This window comes from Lepisma saccharinum, chromosome 26, assembly GCF_977018435.1.
Source record: "Lepisma saccharinum chromosome 26, izLepSacc3.1, whole genome shotgun sequence".
Classification (NCBI taxonomy): Eukaryota; Metazoa; Arthropoda; class Insecta; order Zygentoma; family Lepismatidae; genus Lepisma; species Lepisma saccharinum.
This window is the reverse complement of record NC_139254.1, coordinates 24,225,837-24,252,202: the sequence shown is the minus strand read 5'-3', so window position 1 is coordinate 24,252,202 and position 26,366 is coordinate 24,225,837. Positions and strand designations below refer to the sequence as shown.

General features: G+C 38.3%; 1 protein-coding gene across 2 annotated transcripts in view; it reads left to right on the top strand.

Annotated features, from left to right (window-relative positions):
• Nucleotides 1-26,366, top strand: part of LOC145979567 (peroxisomal leader peptide-processing protease) — a 606,981-nt gene that overhangs the window by 567,884 nt on the left and 12,731 nt on the right. Inside the window, exon 8 of one of the 2 annotated variants that reach the window (XM_083112539.1) lies at nucleotides 19,025-19,330. The exons of the other annotated variant lie outside the window; for it this stretch is intronic. Within the exon in view, the coding sequence (XP_082968665.1) occupies nucleotides 19,025-19,330 (306 nt within the window). The remainder of the gene's footprint in view (nucleotides 1-19,024; nucleotides 19,331-26,366) is intronic. 2 annotated transcript variants of the gene reach the window in all.

Sequence of the window (26,366 nt, the reverse complement as noted above, 5' to 3'; positions counted from 1 at the left end):
ATTGTCTGCACCATCGTCTGACCATACTATCACACACGACGTCCGGTCTGCACACCTCACACAATTTCTGATGGCTCTGTGCCGAATTCTGAGCGTGCAAAAATATATTACTGCAATCTTTAACCTAGAACTGTCCTAAAACGGCTGCATTGCAACTGTAACAGATTACAGCTACATGGCACTTCTTCCTGCCTGCATGTGTGTGTATCGCTCTCCCACCACTAGTGCTGCGTATAGGCACCATTGGAGCTTTTTTCAGGACACCCCTCGTATATGAACTTTCAGAAGCTGTTATTAACAGAGTGTTCCTGTTTTAATGTATGGTTAGCTAAATCAGGTACCTATACAATGCAATTCTATAAATTCCTTGCGTTAAATTTCTAATACATACATATTTTTCGTCAGCAATAATGGTATAACTGCATGTCGTCAGTTTCACAGCACTTCACTTGGATATACTGTACTGAAGCCGAAATCCTATTGATAATGTAAGGAAATATGACACTTTCTTTTGTACAATTCAGTTGTTTCACGTATATGAAAGAGTTAAGTTGTTTGCTTTACAGAGAAGAGAGAAGTAGCTTTATGCATCGAAAAATGAGTCCGCACTCATGGTTCTTGCAAGCAGAGGGTTCCAAACCTCAGTGGAAATATCAACATATAATACCGAGAATGGAAAAGGAGACTGATAAATTACAAAATTAAATTACAAAATGTATTTCTTAATCAATCACTCTTCACTCTAATCTCATTTGGTCGTAACTTAAAAAATAATCAAGTATTTTATTTTAAACTTACTGCGTATGATAAAATTCCGTAATTCTTCCCTAGCTTGTGAATTGTAAAAATTTTCCAAATTCACTATTTTGCTGTTTGAATTCAAATCATAGAGAATAGAGAAATTAAGTGAATTTCATAGAAGATAATATTGGTACTTAACAAATCCATACCTGGATCTGTATTTTATTATTTCCATTTGCAAAAACATCGATTTAGTTTTGTTTATAATTGTCAGGGGAAAATGTATGTTATTTGAACTTAATTTCTATTATTAACTAAAATGTATCAAGCCTTTTTCCTTTTTCTAACTTGAAATTAAAGATGCCAATTTTCAGGTAAATCGACGGAATGGTTGGACGCCCCACCCCCCCTTGTTGCTAGCATAAATGCTTCCAAAGATATAGCATTTTTTGTAACAGACTATATTTTACATGGAAACATTTCCTGCAACATTTTCCTTTAGCATTTGCGATGTGAAGCATGGAGAGAACGTTAGATAATTGTATATAATATACAGCACGAAAGGCTTACGAGATGCTCCAGTGCTAGGTGTTTGCATTTGAAACAACTAAAATATTCTTCCATACGTGTACTGCACACACTATAAAGTATGTATTTAAGCAGTGCCATTGATTTGTACCCAACACCGTTTCATATGAAACGTTATTCCTCTCGGTTGAATAGTTATCGTATTTTAAAGATGTGAAGTGATACATGTTTACATCTCACTCGGCCGCCATGACATCTGCACTCGTGACCTAGAGGTCGCTTCTGATTGGCTATGCTACGGAAATAGGACTGATTGTATCCTTGAGAATTGCCATGAAATATGCCATGGTATCTCAAATGCCATAAGACTTTTCACTTTACACGGTAGTATTTTGGTCATGACACAAATGTTAAGAAAAATGCTTTCGTCTAAAGCAGGCCTTATTGTAGACATGGGTATTCCACGACTTCTCCAATTTCCATGGATGTTCCGACAAATATCTTCATTGAACATTATTTTCCCAAATATAGTGGGTGTTGTTAATAACTTCTCCGGGCTTCTTCTGTGACTCAATCGTGGTGGAAACAGCATCCCTGTAATTTTCATTTGCCCTTCTTCATTTCTTCCCAGAAGACGCAAAATGGAGGCCGGGATTGACGTCATCATCGGAGGGAGGCAATCAGGACTTGATGAAAGGGCAGCCATGTGTGGAAGTCAGATTTGATGAGATCTGATAGTTTTTCTGAGGACTTTCTTTGTACGAGCTAGTGGGAATATGATGAACTTCGCAATGCCCCATGGGAACGGCTGTGGGAGGTCGAGAATCAGCTCGCTGCATATTTCCAATCATTAACAGTGGATCTAGTGACTGACTGCACTTCCATCCAATTTTTGTTTTCGGAACTACATTTTGACTCCAACTTTCTTATCAAGTAGTGTTGAACATCCGAGGCATATTTGTGGTACTCTGATGAGTAGAGGAACGCAGTAATATCTACAGAGAAAATTGGGAAAGATATCGTAATTACAAGTGATGCAAAACGTTCTACCTGCATATTTCAGCCAGGTCCGTAGGTAGCTACGGTTAGGCTAGTGTATTGGGGGGGGGAGGGGGATGAGGGCCAGATCACCATTCAAAGCTTTCTTAAGTAAGAGGAGAAGGAGAACATACTTGTTAGACTGAGATTACTTTCGTAACATCTCTGGCTGTTTTGCATTGGCAGCTTTGGAGCGAGTCATAAGTCCCGGAGCAGCCAATCAACAAACGAGCCGCTGGCGTCATCTCTACCCAGCACCTATCGCTATCCCTGTTGCTCGCGCTCTGGACTGTTGGTAGGCTCACTAACTGGACTCGCGCGGTCAGCTGGAGTTGTTATGAAAATAAGCTGACTCTACTTCGTAACAATCTGTAGAATCTTCGAAATGTAACGTACAACGAACTCTAAAATCCCAGACACTTAGCCATCACCTTTCCAAACAGGAAATTGCTAGAACCATTTAAGGAATATCTTGTCACACATTGCCGAGCCTCATTGATCGACATCGTTGCAAACAGATGTAAGCACGGGCAATCAAGGAAGAGACTACAGGTCTCTATCTGCATTTGTTTAGCAAAATCAATCTGAATAAATATCGGGGGAGGGAGAGAGAGAGAGAGAGAGAGAGAGAGAGAGAGAGAGAGAGAGAGAGAGAGAGAGAGAGAGAGAGAGAGAGAGAGCAGTGGTCAGTTCTAAACTGTAGTCACAGGGTGCAGAAGTACGAGCTAAAAGTCTAGGAGAAGGGAGTGAAGTCTGGGCTTCCAGACTTACACTACAAACGGGCACTTCGTTTTAACCAACCTCGAGGGAGCACTTACACATGTATTTCCATTCACCACGCTGATCCAGTCTGTAGGGGTTTAAACTCAAGTGTTGTGTTTTGTCATTCATATGTGTGTAGTTATTACCTCTCGCACCTTACCATCAAGCCTACCACAAGTAGAGGATGAATGATAAGTGAGCTCCATCACCCAGTTCGATCCCACATACCGAAGGGTATGTTACGACTTAACACTTTTTCCCAATGAAGATCTTCAGCCAGGCTCTTTGGCGGAGTGGTTAGCGCAGCGTGCTACGAACACATGGGTGTTCTTTGTGAGTGTCCCTTCATCAGTTTCATCCAGCGTTGTTAAAGGTCCAGGAACGCATAAATTCTATTGGGTTCCGCTGCAGGACTGGAACCTTTTTTCTCACACAATTTAAATTCGGTCGAAGTTGCGTATTGTTACATTGAAAAAAGGTTCCTGGACCGTATTAAAATTGACCCGGAAAAAGATTCCTGGACCGAATTGAAATGCTTTAAATATGAATAGGTTATACACTGTCTGGAACTCATTTACCTTTGTTGATTTTCTCCCCCAGTCCGGGATTGAGTTCATTTACAATTCCTTGACCAGGATTGAACGATCAAAAGTTGCCTTCTAAAAATGTCCGCGAGTACGTTTTACATTAGAATGTCACACTGCTGTTATAGAAAACGTAGCGCAGGGAATAAATCAAAACCCTGTTGTTCTCTCGTGTGCCAGGTTCAAAACCTCCCTTGTCGAAGAGTTACTGTACATAACGCAATGGACTATATTAGTGCGGTGTCACATTGAGTTCAAACAAACCGTCACGTGTTGCTCTCGCATCCGATCTTGGAACCGCAGCCAATAGGAGCCGTCGATGAGGTAACGTGAAGCCAGAGTGAGGCTGCTGTGTTCCTAGCAGATATCACAACAGGGACAACCAAGGAAAGGAACGTGCGCAATAGAATGGGACTACATGGAGAGTGGTAACGTGACTGCAGCGTTTGCGTTTCTCCCATTTCTACCTTGTACAGTGTCTCTCAAAAGTTTTAGGACAACGACACTTTAAACTAGGCAACCCAATTTACACAAGGCGTTGGTGGGTTGCATGTAGAGTTAGGCTCAATTTCAGGGTTGCCACATGCACATTAGATATTTATAAAATACGCGAAAGAAAGATATCCAAATATTATTGCATAAAACTAGAAAAAAATTAGTATTACATTTGTTGCAATACACTCAGAAAGAAACAACGTCGATTTTCTAGTATTTCATTGTTGATGAGTCTACACAAAGGCAAAGTGGAGAGAGGAAACGAAAGGGAACAAAGGAGAGGAAAAAGAGAAAGCAAAAGGAGAAGAGGAAAAGTAAAGAAGGGAAGAAAATAGAGGAAAGAGGAAGTGGATAGGAGAAGTAATGAATGGAAAGGAAAAAGATGCGAGGAGAGATGAGAAAAATGGAGGAAAGAGGAGAAAAGAGAGGAAGGAAAGCGAGGTGATACAAGAGGAGGAAAGGAGTTTGGAGAGGAGAGGAGGAGACGAGAAGAGGGAAGTGGAGAGTATAGTAAAAGAGAGAAGTAGAGAATAACGAAAAAGATTAGGAGAACAGTGCCGTGGAGTCGGAAATATAAGACAGGAGAGGAGATAAGAGGAGTGGAGAAGAGTGGGATGAAGACAAGTGGCGAGAAAAGTAGGGAAGGCGGTATGAGATAAAAATAGAGAAGAAGGACGGGAGAGAAGAAGGAGAAGGAGAAGTTAAGAACAGAAGGGATTGGAGACGAGAGGAGAGAAGGGGTAGTTGCAGAAAATACGTCTCGGCGTCAAGAACTGATGCATTGATAAAATTATCGACATGAAACATTCATTAACATTTTATAATGTATTGGAGAATGTATTAGATCGGTGCGAAATTCCTTTTCGCCGAGTTCAGAGCAAGATAAAATCTTCCACGTAAGATCTTTGATGTTACCTGCGATTATACCACTAAAATCATGAATGTAATTTTCATATTTATAAGAATTATCCAATTTTTCTCCTCTTCTCGGTTCGTTGAAATTGAAATTTTGTTATTTAACATTTCCCCTCCTCCCATCGTTAATTCCAAACTGAATCATGGACAATGAACGCAATGGGATATGTCTAAAACGTATGAAAAGTTTCTGCCACAGGAGGGGTTTGAACCTACGACCATCAGATTATCAATCCTTAACGGTAACCACTACCCCAGAAGCTTTCGCTCCTGAACACAGGTAGAAGGAGCTGACCCATGTGAAATGCAGATCCAACCCCCCTCCTATATGTCATGTGTAAAGAATACTTGTTTGTTACAAAGAAAACGAAGGTAATACGACTCGGCTAAAACATTTAATGGAGAATTGCACACGATGGAAACTTTTCAGTCGATATTTGTGAAGATATCTTTGGATTGAACTCGAGTGGAAAAAGGGGTAATATTAGTGTGTAATGAATTGCCACAAATATAAATGGTTATTTCATTAATATTTGTCAATGTCTTTGAAGCAGAACACAATTATCGTTAGAGTATCATAATTCAAGATCTGATACGTGAAAATATCCCTTTGAACGTGTGTCAATTCATTTATTTGTTGTTTTTTTTTTAGCAAATTCCAGATGTAGAACAATGTAACCACTTACACTACTACTACAAATAATGTCACCTTGCTCTTGTTTAATAGAAGGAGAATTAAATAAAAGAGAACACCTCGTATGGAGGATCGAACCTGGGACCGCTAGCAGCCCATATCATTTCATTCAATTCTCAATTTCAGGACAGACAATCACAAACATCCATGCCCGAGCCGGGATTCGAACCCGAGACCCCCGGCGTCATAGCGCGATGTGCTAACCACTCCACCACGGGGGCCGACACCACTACACCACGCCCTTACCTTCCGTCGAATCAACAATGTTTAAGTATTCTGTTCCTCCAATATTGTAAATGTCCTTGGATATACATGTTGTTGAATTTTACTTTAATTTTTTTTTTTTTTTTTTGTAGTATAGCAGCTATATTCGAGAATATATTTTGGAAGTGATGAAGAAAAACAAGAATATTGGTGGTTGTTGTGAAAATGCTAGTTACTTCTTCTAACTTATTATGTTGGACGGACATTATTAATGAAAAATATCTTGAGTCTTGAACATTGCAGGGCGATGTTCTCTTCTTGTGATACTCCAACATACGAAATGCTTGTTTTCTGACGAAAGTCTCGTGTCCAGAACAGTCTTATGACATGTATTTGCTGTTACGTATGGTAACAGGAAATAATTACAGCGGTTACAAAAACGTTTGCGAACTGCCAAATGTGCGAGACATTATACGTAAACAGGCGGAAAATTGTATTCATAAAATCACATCACATTTGACAGTGTTAGTCAATAGAGAGTCGTGGAACAGTGTGTTAAGGTGTTGGATTAAATCCTTCTTATTTTTTTATTTCGAAGAACAACAATTTTTAAGGTAGAACAACAGTCGTTCCGTTCCGCTCTTTATTTCTTATAAATTCTTACACATTCCTTTAATTGATTTAAATAATAAATACAAGTATTGCTTGCTTTTCTGTCATTGGCCTAGACAGTGGAATTATGCGTGAAAAGTTCCTGAAAGCTCAGATTGGTTAAACCGTTTATTGACAATCGTGAACTTTTCGTTTAATAGATAATATTTGGTTTTATACGACGGGAGAACATTGGTTGAATTTCCTTTCTTGCTCTTTTGGGATAATATATACAGTATATGCTTCTACAGTAGGAATCGCGTTCGTGAATGGTTAAAAAAATGTCTTGGTATTCAAAGGCAGATAAGCTTGGTAGCCTAGCTTGTTCGCGTTCATGAGTCACGCTTCACAAGGTCGCTTGTTATCGCAAAACATTGTGCGTCGATGCACAGCGTCTACACCCAGCAAATTACAAGTGACCAGAGTCGAATTTTAAAGACAATCTGAAGAATAATATATTTCATCAGAGGCGGCTAGGTGGGCACTAGCTCAACATGCAATAAGTAATGATTCCTGGCAAACAAAAATGCTTATTGAATGAGTATTCGGATAGTAATACGTGCTTTATCGTGTAACATGTAAGCTACTTATTGGGATTACCGCGTAGTAGGGCAACCGATCCATGAAAAACAAAATAAAATTGAATGGTTGGTTTAATATAGATAAATATTTTTTTTATTAATTTTTCCTCATTCCCTTGTTTTTCTTATTTTAATAATAACAATAACGCATGGCTCAACAGCTCTCGAAGGGCCTTGGCCTATCTCCCGACTGCCAGTCTTCCTCCCACAATCCTTCCTAGTGATCTTCAACCAGATGGAGTGACGTGGGGTCGGCACGTCGAACCCTCAACCATTATGGGTTATTCACCTGATGTTTACAATTTCGTTCCTATTCGGCACGGGCGGGACCCTACTTCTGGTTTTGAAAAAGTAACATGGATTATAAAGATGTAAGGGTAATATCTTGCAGAAAAGACGACAATCATTGCGTGGCTGTTGGTTGCAATATGAGGTCCAGAACGAATAATTTTTCTCAAGTATCTGTGAATCTTTTTTCGATAGACCAGATACGAAAACTCAGTGGATTCAGGCAGTAATGCAAAAAAACTGTGAACCACGACATGAGAAAGTAGGCCCTAGACATGTCACTTCATCGCCGTTAAATAAACCCAATGAAATATTTAAGTGTTTTTAAATTATAATTTTCTAACGCACATATGTTGGCATAACAAATTTAAAAGATGTAAATTTTTACAACCATGCATGTTTTTACCTGTGGAAGAAAGAACAATTAAGAGAGCTGTGTTCTAGTGATACACAATGTCGAAAAATTATCCATTCTGATATAATCAGAGTACATTTCAGTTTTTTTTGTTTTAAGTACACTTTATGCACAGTAAGACTATTCGGGACTCAACCTAGAGTTTAAGCCACATTGTGCCTCCACCAGATATCGAATGTAAAAATTGATCTGTGGTTTTATTAATGAGAAATAAAATGTGCACTTTATAACTATTAGGCTAAGCAGAATATCTTTGTTTTTCATGGGTGTATTTAATCTTCCTTTTACCTTTAAGAATTTATTATTATTTACTTCTTTTTTAATATAAAAAGTCTGTTACTTAATTTATAAGCGAATCAACTTTCTTGTTTAATGTATATTCCAACGAAACCATTGGGTTCGATACCCGGTCGAGGCACATAGTGGTTCGGATTCCACTTAAACTGTAGGTCCAGTCCCGATTAGCCTTACTGTGCACAAAGTGGACTAAAACATCAACTCAAAAAAACAAAAAAAAAAAAACGAAACCATTGGTAGAGGATCAACATTGTCTCACTAAAGATTTCTATTGTTCCATAAATCTTCATCCAATGGCTCCGGGAACTGGTCAATTTCTTCGAGTTATCTTTAATTCTCTGTCACTTAAAAATTTCAAGTGATACATTTAGTATCCGCTCCTTTTTAACAAAGTAAGCTCGAAGACAATCTCTATTCCACTAGCTTATATTGGAAACTTGGTCAAACCGGAAGTTCTTTTATCGCCTTCGATAATCGAATTGTCTGATCGATTATTTTTTGTTTACCCAGGAACATCCCCCATAGGAGATTTACGAGACCGGGTTACGCTACTCACTCGTAGCTCCCCAATTTCCTCACGGTGGTGGGTTGCCACCGGTCCTATATACATGCCGAGATCCCAGAGACTGAACCCAGGCGGACTCGAACACATGCCGTCCCGCAGTCGCAGTTCAAAGCACAGCGCCTTAGACCGCACGATCACGGAGGAGGACTTTTCTTATTTTACTTTTGGCTAATCGCGAGGATGAGGATGAATAATGAATAGCAAAATAAAAAGATGGTCACGCACAAAGAACAGGACGGGTCTTCAACCTCTTAGGTGACGAGTTCAAGCCCTAAATATGAGGATTTCAACCATAGACCTCAATTTTAAAATAATATATAAACAAAATGATTATTTACACTAAACTTCTTATCAAGGCCAAAATAGTTTGTAACTGTGAAACTACAACCTGAATGCAAATTGACAACATTGAGTAAGAATTAAATGTGTGGCACACAATTAACTGTACCCTGTTCCAGCATGTCTGGAGCAAAGTCGCGCAAATCGAAAGAGAAGGAGAAAGAGGGGAAGGGGATCGAGTGGACAGAGCGAGGCAGTACACGCTGCTGGAAAGGCTGGTAACTGCAGTGGATCTCCTCCCTCCACGCAATCCCGTTCCTCTCATGTGTTCATCACTGCTCAGATACTTGTTTTGTTCACCTGCTCCAGAGATAAGTGGGACAGAGTGTAGTTCGCATACATGTAGCAAGTAAGGCAACTTATCTCAGAATGAAAATTTCAAATGTTTGTTTCAGCAATGATGACTGGACACGGATCACACATAATCCCTTGCCAAAATCTAGTGGTCTAAAATCATTTGAAAACTTGAATGTATCTCTTTACAGATACCAAGTTCTAAGGAACTATTTCGTAGATGTTCATGTAACCGTTATAAAATTACAAATAAAATATATTCACAACCTTAGATATACTAATACGAAGAAAGAAATTCAGAGTAAGATTTCAAATGCATGTGTATAAAGTAATTATAGAAGTACAGAGCAATATGAGAGTATTGATTTTTTTTTTCAGGATAACGTTTACAATATTGAGGCAACAGAATGATTAAGGACGTAGTGTATTGGTTAGAGTTCTTGAGAGCATTGTAAGCGGTCCTAGGTTCGATCCTCCTTATGAAGTGTTCTTTCTTTTTCTTTTTAAAAATATTTCTCCTTCTATTAAACAAGAGCATGGCCACATTATTTGTAATAATAGTGTATAGTGGCTAGATTGTCCTAAAACTCGAATTTACTAAAAAAGAAACAACATTTAAATGAATTGACACACTATCAAAGGGATATTTTCACGTATGAGATCTTGAATTATGATACTCTAACGATAATTGTGTTCTGCTTCAAAGACATTGACAAATATTAATGAAATAACCATTTATATTTGTGGCAATTCATTACACACTAATATTACCCCTTTTTCCACTCGAGTTCAATCCAAAGATATCTTCACAAATATCGACTGAAAAGTTTCCATCGTGTGCAATTCTCCATTAAATGTTTTAGCCGAGTCGTATTACCTTCGTTTTCTTTTAACCAACAAGTATTCTTTACACATGACATATAGGAGGGGGGTTGGATCTGCATTTCACATGGGTCAGCTCCTTCTACCTGTGTTCAGGAGCGAAAGCTTCTGGGGTAGTGGTTACCGTTAAGGATTGCTAATCTGATGGTCGTAGGTTCAAACCCCTCCCGTGGCAGAAACTTTTCATTCGTTTTAGACATATCCCATTGCGTTCATTGTCCATGATTCAGTTTGGAATTAACGATGGGAGGAGGGGAAATGTTAAATAACAAAATTTCAATTTCAACGAACCGAGAAGAGGAGAAAAATTGGATAATTCTTATAAATATGAAAATTACATTCATGATTTTAGTGGTATAATCGCAGGTAAAATCAAAGATCTTACGTGGAAGATTTTATCTTGCTCTGAACTCGGCGAAAAGGAATTTCGCACCGATCTAATACATTCTCCAATACATTATAAAATGTTAATGAATGTTTCATGTCGATAATTTTATCAATGCATCAGTTCTTGACGCCGAGACGTATTTTCTGCAACTACCCCTTCTCTCCTCTCGTCTCCAGTCCTTTCTGTTCTTAACTTCTCCTTCTCCTTCTTCTCTCCCGTCCTTCTCCTCTATTTTTATCTCATACCGCCTTCCCTACTTTTCTCGCCACTTGTCTTCATCCCACTCTTCTCCACTCCTCTTATCTCCTCTCCTGTCTTATATTTCCGACTCCACGGCACTGTTCTCCTAATTTTTTCGTTATTCTCTCTTTCTCTCTTTTACTCTACTCTCCACTTCCCTCTTCTCGTCTCCTCCTCTCCTCTCCAAACTCCTTTCCTCCTCTTGTATCACCTCGCTTTCCTTCCTCTCTTTTCTCCTCTTTCCTCCATTTTCCTCATCTCTCTTCGCATCTTTTTCCTTTCCATTCATTACTTCTCCTATCCACTTCCTCTTTCCTCTATTTTCTTCCCTTCTTTACTTTTCCTCTTCTCCTTTTGCTTTCTCTTTTTCCTCTCCTTTGTTCCCTTTCGTTTCCTCTCTCCACTTTGCCTTTGTGTAGACTCATCAACAATGAAATACTAGAAAATCGACGTTGTTTCTTTCTGAGTGTATTGCAACAAATGTAATACTGATTTTTTTCTAGTTTTATGCAATAATATTTGGATATCTTTCTTTCGCGTATTTTATAAATATCTAATGTGCATGTGGCAACCCTGAAATTGAGCCTAACTCTACACGCAACCCACCAACGCCTTGTGTAAATTGGGTTGCCTAGTTTAAAATGTCGTTGTCCTAAAACTTTTGAGAGACACTGTACCTTAGATTCTCGAGACAGCCAGCACCTGGATTAGTCTTTCATGCTCACAAGTGGATAATTGTTTATCGTCAGGTCCGAATACGATCCAAGTTGCGTATTGTTTCATTTCAATAAGGAACTCGGACCCTATTTAAACGGATTCGGAAAAAAAAAGGTTCCTGGACCGTATTTAAATTGATCCTGGAATAAAGGTTCCCGGACCGTTTAAATCATGGACCTGTAACGTAACCCAACTTGTAACACTGTCAAGTTACGAACAGGACTATCGATATGCGTTACAATGGCATTGGCGTTCCACACAGTACCGGACAGATTGGACCTACCTACAACCTGGGTAAATTAGGCGTACCGTTACTCAACGACCCATTCGCTTCAGGTACTGAGTGGAACGGGTCTCGGATGGAACGGGTACGATTGTACCCGTACATACTGTACCTGAACGGTGGCTACCGGGTACGAAATGGAACCACAAGTTGGTAACCGGTACTGAAGCACTATGACCAGCGCTTGTTATTAAAATACCGGTACGTGAATAGAAATGGATGAAGCGGGTAACATTTGTAACAGGAACTTACAGTACGTATCATAACATACTGAGCGTATCCGAATTAAGTTTACTGTTAATCAAAATTCCACACCAGCAAAAGGAATACTGATAAATATACACTTCTTTGTTTAAAAATTATTATAATAACTTTAGAAAAAAGTAATTCGTGATCTTTCTGGATATTATTTATCCGAAAAATATGTATAAATACTATCTAGTTTATCTTTCATTAATTTGTTAATAATGGTATCAGCTATGCAAAAATTTCGAAGACCGTCACTCTGGTAAACTATTAACAATAGAAACAATTAGTTTTAACAAGCTCATGTATAATATACTAATTACAACGACCTGCGTAGAAGGTCGATATTCGTCATTCAGGCAACCTGTTACTAGGAGGCATGTGCAGTAGGCCCCATTACTTTTAAAATAGGTAGAGAAGTAAAATTGAGTTTGACGGTAGATTATGCTAATTAGAGCATGGCAAATCAACATGATTGTGGAAAACCGGAAGTTGATGGAAGCCATATTGAAAAATGTTACTTCTTAAGACAGAAGTGAAACTCCGTTCAACGGTAGATTATGCTAATTAAAGCATGGCAAATAAACATGATTGTGGAAAACCGGAAGTTGATGGACGCCATATTGAAAAATTTTACCTTTTAAGATATAGAAGTGAAATTCGGTTTGATGGTAGCTTATGTTAATTAGAGCATGAAAAATCAACATGCTTTTGGAAAACCGGAAGTTGATGGACGCCATATTGAAAAATGTTATTTCTTAAGATAGAGAAATTAAAATCGGCTTGGTGGTAGCTTATGGGAATTAAAACATGGCAAATCAACGTGATTCCGGAAAACCGGAAGTTCATGGACGCCATATTGAAAAATATTATTTCTTAAGAGAAGGGAGTGAAATTCGGTTTGATGGTAGCTTATGGGAATTAGAGCATGGCAAATAATATGATTCTTGAAAAACGTTAATTCGTAAGATAGAGAATTCAAACTCGGTTTGACGGTAGCTTATGCTAACTAAAGCATGGCAAATCAACATGATTGTGGAAAACCGAAAGTTGGTGGTGCCATATTCAAGAACGTTACTTCTTAAGAAAGAGACGTGAAATTCGGTTTGACGTTAGCTTAGGCTAATTAGAGTATGGCAAATTGACATGATTGTGGAAAACCGGAAGTTCATGGACGCCATATTGAAAAACGTTACTTCTAAAGATAGAGAAGTGAAATTCGATTTGGTGGTAGATCTTGCTAATTAGTGCGTGTTAAATCAACATGATTGTGGAAAACCGGAAGTTGATGGACGCCATATTGAAAAATGTTACTTCTTAAGAAAGAGACGTGAAATTCGATTTGACGATAGCATATGCTAATTCGTGTATGGAAAATCAACATGATTGTGGAAAACCGGAAGTTCATGGACGCCATATTGAAAAACGTTACTTCTTAAGATAGAGAAGTGAAATTCGATTTGGTGGTAGATCTTGCTAATTAGTGCATGTTAAATCAACATGATTGTGGAAAACCGGAAGTTGATGGACGCCATATTGAAAAAAAATATTTCTTAAGATATACGAGTGAAATTCGGTTTAATGGTAACTTATGTTAATTAGGGCATGGCAAATCAACATAATTCTGGAAAACTTGAGTTTGATGGAATTCATAGGCTATTTAATTTTTAATAAATATAAACTAAATCGACACTAAAAAGTATTTCTTTTCCAACATGGCGTCTATCAACTTCCAGTTTTACAAACAGCATATGCATTCCATGTTCGAATTAGCAAGCGCAATAATCTAACTGAATTTCAATTCTTCATCTTAATAAAATGCATTTTTCATTATGCCTTCCATCGACTTTCGGTTTTATAATATCATATAAATTGACCATGTTCCAATTAACATAAGCAATCACCAAAGAAAAGAGGAATATTAACGTAAATATTTTCCGTTAACGTCTTGTTTTCCCTAATCATGTTGATTTCCAATGCAGTAATATCCATAATATCATAAAACCGAATTTCAGTCCTCTATCTGAAGAAATAACATTATTAAATATGACATCCATCAACCTCAGGTTTTCCAGAATCATGTTTATTTGTCATGCTCTAATTCCCATAAGATACCATCAAGCCGAATTTAACTGCTCTATCTTAAGAATTAACGTATTTCAATATGGCGTCCACCAAATTCCGGTTTTCCACAATAATGTTGATTTGCCATGCCCTAATTAACATAAGTTACCATTAAACCGAATTTCACTCGTATATCTTAAGAATAGCATTTTTCAATATGGCGTCCATCAACTTCCGGTTTTTCACAATCATGTTGATTTAACATGCACTAATTAGCAAGATCTACCACCAAATCGAATTTCACTTTTCTATCTTAAGAAGTAACGTTTTTCAATATGGCGTCCATCAACTTCCCGTTTTCCACAATAATGTCAATTTGCCATACTCTAATTAGCATAAGCTACTTTCAAACCGAATTTCACTTCTCTATCTTAAGAAGTAACGTTTTTCAATATGGCGTCCATGAACTTCCGGTTTTCCACAATCATGTCAATTTGCCATACTCTAATTAGCACAAGCTACCACCAAATCGAATTTCACTTCTCTATCTTAAGAAGTAACGTTTTTCAATATGGCGTCCATAAACTTCCGGTTTTCCACAATCATGTCAATTTGCCATACTCTAATTAGCAAGATCTACCACCAAATCGAATTTCACTTCTCTATCTTAAGAAGTAACGTTTTTCAATATGGCGTCCATGAACTTCCGGTTTTCCACAATCATGTCAATTTGCCATACTCTAATTAGCATAAGCTACCGTCAAATCGAATTTCACTTCTCTATCTTAAGAAATAACATTTTTCAATATGGCGTCCATGAACTTCCGGTTTTTCACAATCATGTTGATTTAACGTGCACTAATTAGCAAGATCTACCACCAAACCGAATTTCACTTCTCTATCTTAAGAAGTGACATTTTTAAATATGGCGTCTAATTTCCAGTTTTACCAAAATCATAGTGATTGGCAATGCCAGGTCAACCCGAATTTAAGATCTGTAACTTAGATGGTAACATTTCTCAATATGGCGTACATTAACTTTCCCTTTTTTCCACATGTATTAGTTGGTAATATTCTAAGTACATAAACTATCATCATGACGAACTTTCAATATCTTGCTTGAAAAGATTTTTTTTAATATGTTTACCTTGCACCCTAATATTACGTGTATTGGTGATATAAAAGTAACATTATTAATAACAAATCTCACGATTCCATATTTATTTTTATATATACAATTTATATTTTATTGCCTACAACCTCCATTAATATTAGTTCTTATCGATTTTTCAAGAATTCAACAATGAAAGTTTTAAAATGAAGAGTTACGTGACATATATTTTCTGATCATTCAATACCCATTTGATTTGTTGAAAATAGGTTTTGTTACAATTGTACCCTATCCTAAAGTTTCAGGTATACCCATCATGAATTTGTACCGGTATGATTCTAAGGGGAGATGTACGTACCGTAACGGAACCGGCATTCAGAGAAGGAACAAGTTCCATGCTTTCTGGTACGGGTATTTTAACGTTCCACTCTGTGTACCCAAAGCTGTCGTCCCCGAAGCACTCTCGGGTACGAACGGAATGGTATAGCAGAAGCGTTACTGTTCGCCTTACCAAGAGGTTCTGGTATTTTCCTTGGAACGGTCCACGGCACTTGGGCCGGTACACGGTACACGGTACCCGGTACGGAAATAACGCGGAACGGTGACAAATACCAATGAATTGCGTTACGTTACAGGTCCCTGGTTTAAATTGGTTCGGAAAAAGTTTGCCGGACCGTATTTAAATTAATTCAGAAAAAAGGTTCCTGGACCGGATTTAAATTGATCTGGAAAAAATGTTCCTGGACCAAATTGAAATACCTTACAGATAAAAAGGTTCTTTACGGTCCAGAACCCATTTGTGCTTGCTGATTTTCTCTCCTGGACCGGAATTGAATTTATTTAAGATTCCTGGACCTTTAACAACCATGGTTTCATCAGATCATCACACATCCTCATCTACGCGATTATTTATTTATTTAATTTATTTATTTAATAGAAGATTCCAAATACAGCGTTAGCCATTTTACATTGGAACGATTTTATAGAACATAAGGACAAAAATAATAGCATAATAGAACAAAAATAATAACATAGAAAAATTACATGTGGTTAAGAGACTTACATATTTTTAGTTAACTTTCTTCTAAAACGGTTCAGATTTTCAAAAATGTCTATTTGGCTTCCTAGATTATTGTATTCACTGGGCAGTCTATGGAACAGAGAGCGCTGGATGAGACACAATCTCGGCTTCTGAGAGGCAAAAAGTTGAGTGCTTCTTGTTGAGCGGGCAGGCACACGAAGGTGAATTTCCTGAAGAAGGCGGTCACTTCTGATGTTGCCATTCACTATTTTATGTAGAAATATATGGTCAGCCAGTCTATGTCTCTCTTGAGGAGTTTGGATATTTAACATTTGAAGGAGGATGGACTTTTGCAAGTGTTTTGTGGACGGAATTCGGTGTCGAACAATTGCCAGGATGAAATTTAGGACGGAATTTAGTCTATCTGAATTTGAGGGGCATGCCATAGACCAGATCGGACAAATATTGAAACTTTGATTTATCCAAAACAAAAGCCAGAATTAAAACAAAAAGATCTTGTGCTTCACATTCACAGAAACACTCTTTTTATTTATTTAAGAAATTATAACGTAGTGTTGCATTAAATGTACATATAATGTTTTGAATCACAATCATTTTTGTTCATTTCTTTAACATTGAAGGAATTTGAATTCGGTGGAAAATATCTGACCACACTAATACTCAAAACTGTTCGTCATTCATGTTATCGGTTTATCACATTACGAATTTTCCAATTTAATTTAACACATTGCAATTTTTATTAGCAATTTAGTATAATTACATTTTTTACTGCTAGGAAACTAAAAAACAACAGAAATGAGAAAGAAAACGCTTATTATATATTTTAACATACATACAGTCACCGGCAAAAAAAATGCGACACCTATATCCTGAAATACTCGCTTCCCTGCAAGGCGTTATGTGTGTTGCCTAACTCTACGGCGCTGGAAGAAGTTGCCATTGAAAATTTGCTATTATAATCCACTCACCGCCCTAGGGAAGCAAGTATTTCTCCAGGTGTCGCATTTTTATTGACTTTACATATTTTAGTATATTTACATTTGTTTTACATAGTTCAGCGATTTTTTCTACATATTTATGAACATATTTAGCATGTTTTGCCTTTATAAAAATGTGGGCCTTAATTATGGGAATATAAAATAACATGTAATAAATGCCTCGTGGAGTAATTCCCGTAAATTCAGGACAGGAGTCATGATGGCGGTTAGCATTTTTGTTGAAGTTTCGGCAACATTTGTTGCCCTGCCTTCTAGTTTTATTATTTGTGGCCTTTTTTACCCTGTCTTGGGGTGCTTTATTTTGACATTTTCTCCTTTCACAATACTGTCGTGTTAATAGGGCATTTAACATTGTAGTAGTTATATTATACTATAATTAGGCTAAGTAGCAGGCCCCTAGCTAGAATTGATCTCCAGGGGTGCTCACGGGTTGTCAGGGGAAGGGGCTTTTTACACAAACTCCATTTTCTGAAGTTTAACAGTATTAAATGAAGGTAAATTATGTGTGTTTGTGTGTGTAGAAGTCAATTAACACCTGGTTAATCAAGTTAATGTAAAACATAATCATGCAAATACTAGTTTTTTCTTTATGTTCTAAAACATCTCTTGAAGTGTTAATTGACTTCTACTGACAACATCCCTTACTACACACTCCATACTACTTTTGATGATACAGATACTTTTATCATACAAGAAAAAATACACAATATTCAATCATAGTGCCTACAGTACATTCCACCCCTGCCGAAGCAATAAAACTCCCCTTCGTTCCCAAAAATTGGGAGCTGTTGACTTTTGACGCAGATGTGGAAGGGGCAGCGAAGGTACAGATAAAGAAGTTCCCTTAAAAAAGAACTTTCTAAAGTCTAGAGAATCTTCTACCTTGACTTCGGCTCATAAACAAGATGAATTAATGTAAAAGCTGCTGCTCTTTCAGTTTTCACTGCAAACAAATTATACAAAAGAATAGTTTTACCTAATGACCTACTATCAGGGAGCTGACGGCAGTGCCAAGGGGGATCAGCCCCCCCCCCCCTTGCCACTGCCTGGCTACGGGCCTGCTAAGTAGCTAGACATGATCATTTCTATTTTATTGATTTGCCTTTGTATTTCTTCATCTGCCCCTGTACAGTGGGATCCATGAGTATTACCGTCCAAATTGTCCATCACCATGTTCCTGCACTTTATTTGACCCAATAAGAGCTTCAAGAATTAAAAGAAAACTCAAGACAAGCTGTTGACAACTTCTGCACCAGCGTACATAAAAATCCATCGCTTAAAAACACATATGTAAGAGAATAATTAATGAAAATAGCCATGGACAATTTGCACGGTAATACTCATGGATCCCACTGTACTAAGTGGTTTAACCAATTTATTTGTTGCGTATTGAACCTGGTTAAATTCAGTTAATGTCGCAAATTATATATATTTTGAGCGATGACAGCCTGTTTCATAGCATAAGAATAGAGCTTTGTTATTGTTGTGCAATTACCCTGGATTATCCCAACAATGAACCTCAGCAGTTTGAAATTGAGAGAGGGTGGTGGGCGATAAAATGGAGTACCCCGCTGGTGTTGCTGAAACGTCTTTGCTAATTGTTCCATGTAAATTGTTGTTTGCGCTTATTTCGCGTGACACGTGCAACAATTATCTCCGCAGGCGAGCCCATTGTTGGCGTCGGCTACCCATTGTTCAGCGAGGAGGACAACATCTTTCCTTCGGTGACACGTGGAAACGTGTCCCACGTGTCGACGCTCCGGGGCTTCCCCGTGCTGCTGCAGTCCACGTGTTGCATCCAGTCCGGGGGGAGCGGAGGGGCCCTGGTGGGGGCCCGCGGGGGGCTCGCCGGCATCGTCGTCTGCAATGCACGGGACTCTGCCACGGGTGCGATCTTTCCGCACATCAACTTGGCGGTGCCGGCCGTCGCCATGGCAACCAGCTTCTCTCGGTTCCTTAAAACGGGAGGTAAGTCAGTGTTTCCATATTTTTTCTTGAACTAGGAAAATTTTTAGTTTCAGCGCAGCGCCAGCTCTATGCGGGCCTGGGGCATAAAATATATGCGGAGTCTATAACCAAATTTTGTGCTTAATAAAGTAATTTATTATTATTATTATTATGAGAGGTCGGAAAAAATCAGATTTTTGTTCCTTAGACTGAAGTACACCTCAGTGTTCTATACATCGTGTATCATAATTGATTAAGCAACTTATCAGCTTTATTGTTTAGAAATTATCAGAAACACAACAATGAGAAAATCTTCAAGTTTTGTTTTCCTGCGCAAGACTTTTTTAACACGGTCATTCTGGCGCTGGTGTAAGTGTTAAAGAAAATAGCAACTTTCACAGGCCCCCATATCTTACACCTCTAGACTTCTGTATTTGGGGTTTTGTGAAAGGGAAAATCTATGTGCCACTGATAGCGCAGAATGTACAATAACTAAAGGGGAGAATAAGAAACGCCCTTGCTTTGGTGGACGAGGAGTTCTTGAAAAAAGTGTGGAAAGAACTGGAATTTCGATCCTTTTAAAGTTGTTTACTCTATTATGATACACCCTGTATAATTACAATATAAACATTATTGTTATATAATATTATTATTAACTTTATTCACTATTGTACAGCAACTTTAGACTGTGCAGCAACCGAATCCAATGTTAACTCGATTTTGAACAGAGTGTGAATTATCGAGTTTTACTCCCGAGCCTCTCCATGATTTTCTTTTGTTTACTTTTCATTGAATTTCGTCACTGTAGTGTATTTATGTTGTTTCATATAAAATACTACAGGGTGTTCATAAAGTCCCGGTACCATTACAAAAAAAAAACAGCTCTGAAACTACATGCAATAGAACAATGCTCTTGATTGCAAAATGAGCTACAACTCTCCACGTTTATATGCCGTACACCTCAAAGTGCGCCCCTCTAGTTGCTTTCAGAACATCAAGGCGGTAATCCTCTTCTGCCCATACTCGCCCCAGCATATCACCAGTAACAGTTAGAATACTCTCTGTTATTCTTCTTCGAAGTGTAGCAACATCTGGAACAGGAGTGCGGTAAACACAATCTTTGACATGCGCCCAGAAGAAGAAATCCAAGAGTGTGATATCAGGAGAGCGCTGTAACCAGGGAATAGGTCCATCACGGCCTATCCAGGGAAATGCCTATCCAGAAGACCTCGAACATCCTTGGACCAATGAGGGGGTGCCCCATCTTGTTGAAAAATTATGGTTATCTGGAATTCCTCCATTGTTCTATTGCATGTAGTTTTCGAGCTGCCTTTTGTAATGGTACCGGGACTTTATGAACACCCTGCATGATTTCATTCTATAATTAAACGAATAGTGCATTAACTCTGTTTGATTGAAATATTTGAACACGATTTTTATGTAGTGCTTTGTTTACAATATCATTTCAGTAATTTTGATTATTTTTAGGTATGTCAAAACAATCCATGATGTCAGGAAAAATCAAATTAGTTCCTTAATTCGAAGCACCAGCGTTCTATGAACTCGTAATAAACCGCACACAAACAACAATTTTTATCTCATATGTATATGCTACCCCTCACTAGGTCCGGCTCTGTTTCAACGTATACTTAGACGAAGATAGGAATGGAACCAGAACGTTGCTTTTTTTCTACGTGGGTGGTCCTTTAGGTGTTCACAAAAATTGTATAAACAAGTGCAAATGTGTGCACACGTGTTCACAAAACTTGTAAAGAAGTTTGACATGATTGACATGTAGTGAATAGAACTTTCGCATCATTCACCTTATATTAAAATATTATTTACATTTACTTTCAACCTTCGTTCTTATTTTTTATAACAAAAGAACGTAATTTATTCACCCTCGAGTTCTATTCATTACATGTCAAACTTGTTTACAACTTTTGTGAACATGTGTGCACACAGGTGCCCTTGTTTACAACTTTTGTGAACACCTGAGGGAGCACCCACATAGGAAAAGAAAGCAACATTCTGGTTCCATTCCTACTGACGAAGAGTACCAAATTCAGACACCGGCTTATTTCGTCGAGGAAAACACCTCTACGATCCGGGACCAACTGTGCTTAGGATGAGATGCAGAAGTACTACCAAGCAAATTGTCCACCACTATGCTTATTCTCTTTGTTTTATGCAACGAGAGCTTCAAGAATTCAAACAAAACGCCAAACAAGCTGCTGACAAACGCTGCATCAGCACACTAGTACTCAACCTTCACGAGACCGCGGCTAAGTACCCATAAATCACTGGCGTTCGCAGAGGGAGATGGGGCCGATGGGGCTACAGCTCCGTCCGAAGTTTTTAGAAAATCAACATTTTCAAATAAAAGCAGTGAAGAACTCGAGAGTAGAAAGTTCTAATAATACGAAATATCTTATTTTGTATATCCCCCCCCCCAAACAGCTGTGTCGTATCCCTTTACATTTTCAGCCCCTTCCGAAAAACAAATCCTGCGTATGCCAGTGCCTACTGGAACTAATGGAATCTTATAGTTTCCTCGGCCCAACATGATTAAATTAAATTGGCAAGTGATGAAAATCCCAATCGAAATTTATCGTGTAATTGATGAGCATATTGTCGTACCCGTAAAACTTAATATTTACACTATTAAATTGATTTGAATTATGCTGGTTGCAGAAAAAAAAAGTTTAAGAGCCTCTCGCGGCTCTGTACCGGAGCCACCGGCTGAGAAACTAGCGGACAAAAAAATGCATTCCTTCAAAAGCACATAGGATGCAAGGGAAAACTCAGTGAATATAAAGTTAGTCATGAACAATTTGCCACGCATTATCTGAGCATCCCTGTATACTGTTAACAGTTATCTGTATAAAACAAAAGAGCTCGAACAGTGTAAATTTTAGCAAGACAACTCATAAAGTTGATTATGACAGAACTCGAGGGCGGCAGGTAGTGACGTGTCCCGGGTGAGGGAGGGGTGAACTTATAACTCCATCCCTTTAGTCCAGTATTCCTTAAAAACAAAACAAAAGAAGAACGCCCCTTTTCAAAAATCCTGGGCACGCCACTGGTGACAGGCGTACATTGGTGCTTCCTAGCGAAATAGTCCAGTAAAAGTAGGCAAAATGTCATAAAAGAATGGAAAACATTCCAACAGAGATAAAAATTGGTAGATATCACCAGTATGGTATTTCAAACAACATACTAAAAGTCCCCGACAATCCGAGTTGTGCTCTGTCCGCCATATTGGAAAATGGCGGATGAACGGTGACGTTTGATCATAATTGCTTTATTAACTAAAAATGGTGAAGGTTGAGCCGAAAATGTGTTCAGACATAAATTAAAGAACATAAAATTTGCAATAACTGTAAGAAGATACATTTTTGTGATTTAACCAACCTATCTAATAATGTAAAAAATAAATTTAACCAATATAATCCAATAATGTAAAAAATAAATTTAACTCTGTGGAAACGTTTCCCATTATTTTGTAATCAAATTTGCCTGGTGTTGATTGAAGTTTTACACTTTTATTTCGTGACTTGTAACGAATAATATATATTACTGACCAAGCTTCTTCCAATCCGCTTCCCCTCATCATGTATCCTATCGCTCCCATGTACGACATAAGCATGTGGAATCCACCTAGAGGAAAGACAAGTGACGACATACTGTATCTCCGTTGTCTAGAGAAGCCGCAACAATTTCAGAGGCTTTCAGATATAGAAGTTGGTCGAAAGTAACAATACATGTATTTTAACCAAATTTCATGCATTCTTCAACTGCGAACATAAGAGATGATTATATGGCATCTGGACTTGTCGGCAACTTTATAAATGGTAATATACTTATTTCAGAAATGTGATATTCGTTGCTACCTTCAGTGGCAAGCTCCATATAACCACTCCAACTTGGACTTGGTGACAAGGTAAGGTGATTTCCACACATCCATACAAAATCAAGAAGTGATGCAACATGCACTGATGGTGCTACCTGTTTGGTGTATTCAATTTCTTTAATCTTGATTTTCTGCAGGCTACGGACAGCAGGCACAACGTATGGAACATTACCAAATTTGGCAAGGTAACATTCTAATGGTTGCTTCTTCAATCGAACAATTTCTTTTCTGGGATGAACAGATCTTGCAGGAGTAGTGCACATATTGCTCCCCATACTGTGGAAAGTTCCTAGTCCGTCCAAGGTCCGAACATTGGCGTCTGCATTATCAAAAACAAACTGATTCAATAATTCCTTGTCAGCAACAATTTCCTCGTCACTTAACACTGCAGAACTAAGATACAATACGGCTTCATTGTAGGATGCACATAAACCCATGCTTGATAACATATCAATAAGATTTCATGGAACCAAAATGTTTATGTAGATGAAACTGCAAGTCCAATCTGAATCATTGAATTGAATGACCGTGGTCTTACTGCTGATATAATAGCATGCTCAATACATGCATATTTTCTTTTGATGGAGTCTTCATTTCCTTTTATTCGTTTCATAATCACACCCTCTGTAAAGACCCTTAATGTCTCTGGAACCATATCATTACCTGTCTTCAAGCATTCATGTGGATTTGGATACATATCTTTTGTCATATGTTTCAGATCCTATATCTTCCCGAATTATTGCGACAGTTTCTTTCTGTGTGTACCAACTTTTGGATAATATTTTATATCCTGTATCACGGAAACATACTGTAGCGGTTTGCCCTTTACGTGTTTTTATTATCATGTCTTCTCCATAGTGATCACATAGGGGTTTCTTAAGAGTTGAGTTTTTGTCTGAGACATCAGTATATTGTGGAAGATATTCCTTCATCTTCGTCAAGTTGATTCATCGAGTACTTACACTCGTCGTTATCGTTATCAAGGTAGCAGCATAACTACAGAAATGCTATAGAAATACACTCATCTTCAGGCCTACCACGTTTTCCCGATATAGGTGAGTATGTGTAAAATTGAGTGAAACAAGGATGGTGATACCTAGCCTCAACTGCAACTAGATCAATAACGGTAAGAATTCGATCAAGCACTGTCCTTCCCCAATCATCGTTCCTCTTGATGGCAGCTTCAATGATTTGATCCTTGAATGTTAAGGATCGAACTTCAAATATTTTGGCTCGTCTGTTCACATTCTTTTTTCGTTTCTGCTTGAAAATCACAAACTTTACTGCAAAACAAGCAATCGCGTTTGAAGTCAAATATATGTACTGCTGATCAAAGGAGTATTGAATTTTGTGGTGAACGATTATTTGCAGCAGTAATACTACTCTCGCGAGTATAGTCTTTACGGCACTTAATATGTAACCTCAGATTCGTCTCATTTTCCGATTTCTCAAATATTCCATCTTTTCGACGTAAACTACTGCTCTTTATAGCATTTAAGCCTTTTATCACAACCACAGTGTCACCTTCACTCAACGTTTGTTCACAAATAATACAATATTAGGTTATATCCATTGTTGCCTTGCCAAAAAGGTTATTCAGTTTGTTTTCCGATGATCACATACGTTACATCCAAGTCCCACAACGGGCAGCACTTGTAAAGAAATTACATATATTATTAACAGTGGAATGGTTGGTTAAATCACAAAAATTTATCTTCTTACAGTTATTGGAAATTTTATTTTCTTTAATTTATGTCTGAACACATTTTCGGCTCAGCCTTCACCATTTTTAGTTAATAAAGCAATTATGATCAAACGTCGCCGTTCGTCCGCCATTTTCCAATATGGCGGACAGAGCACAACTCGGATTGTCGGGGACTTTTAGTATGTTGTTTCAAATACCATACTGGTGATATCTACCAATTTTTATCTCTGTTGGAATTTTTTCCATTCTTTTTCCTAATTTGCCTGGACTAAAATAGGAGGGAGACAAGATATACGTTGTCCGCCCTTGATATATCAATGCAGTAGCGTACACAGGATTCTTTTTCCGGAGGGGGCTGGAACTGAAAAGGTAGATATTACACAGCTGTTTTCCAGGAGGAGGGGTCAGGATACAAAAATAAATATTTCGTAATCACCATTTGTAAGCTTCGTTTTGAACGTTGTTCAAAGACCACGGAGGTTATTTTAAGGGAATGATTTGTAGAGAATGTTTCATAATTCCCTCTGGGATTTTGGGAGTCGGTTGCCCAGAAGCCACGGAGAGGGAAAATATCCAAGTTTTTAGCCAACCTTACAAATGTTCGATATGTCCTCCCTTGGCGACTCGACAGACGTAAAACAAGCAAGATTACAGACTTGACTTTTCTGAAGTCAACAAGGGAGGACATTTCGAACATTTGTAAGGTTGGTTAAAAACTTCCCTCTTCACCGTGGTGTATATGGCTGCCTGCCAAGGTTCTGTCGAGTTGGTTTCCTGTCTAGGGTTAACTCAGCATTTTACTAAAATTTCCTGTCCCCCGACTTCCGCCAACAGGATATAGGTAAGAAATATACAGGGTGTCCATAAAGTCTCACCCTACCCTGGGTATTGTGAGAACGGCTGTAAATAGGAAGAAATGGCGAAACACGTATCTATTCCATGATGTTCAGGGGGAAACGTTTTGAGGCCAGTCATTCGCTACCCGGGACCTCCACAAGGGGGTAGGCTGGGGTCGACTCAATTTTTTCAAATATCAAGGGGGTCGAAGAATATGTCGTTTGAAAGGTCTTACCATAACAACAATAATACAGAAAATCCGGGGTCTCTACGTAGCTCCAATTGACAATGGCGTGAAATCAAATGTGGAACATGACCAGTATTGGACAGTAGTAATCCTAGACAGCAGTGGGAGCTGGAAAAATGTTCCTACACTGTAGCATGATTCGGAGATATCCTAGCAGTGTCTACAAATACGTAACACCCCCCCCCAAGAGATGGCAAGCGTCCGTACACAAAACCGCATATCCTCGCCCCCCCTGAGATTGCTACCAGGAGAACACGGACCGACATGCACAATCGCAACTCAAGGCAATGTTGAAGGAGGCACGTAGTTACATGTACAATGTCAACTGAAGGCAAATGGGGGGGGGGGGGGTTAC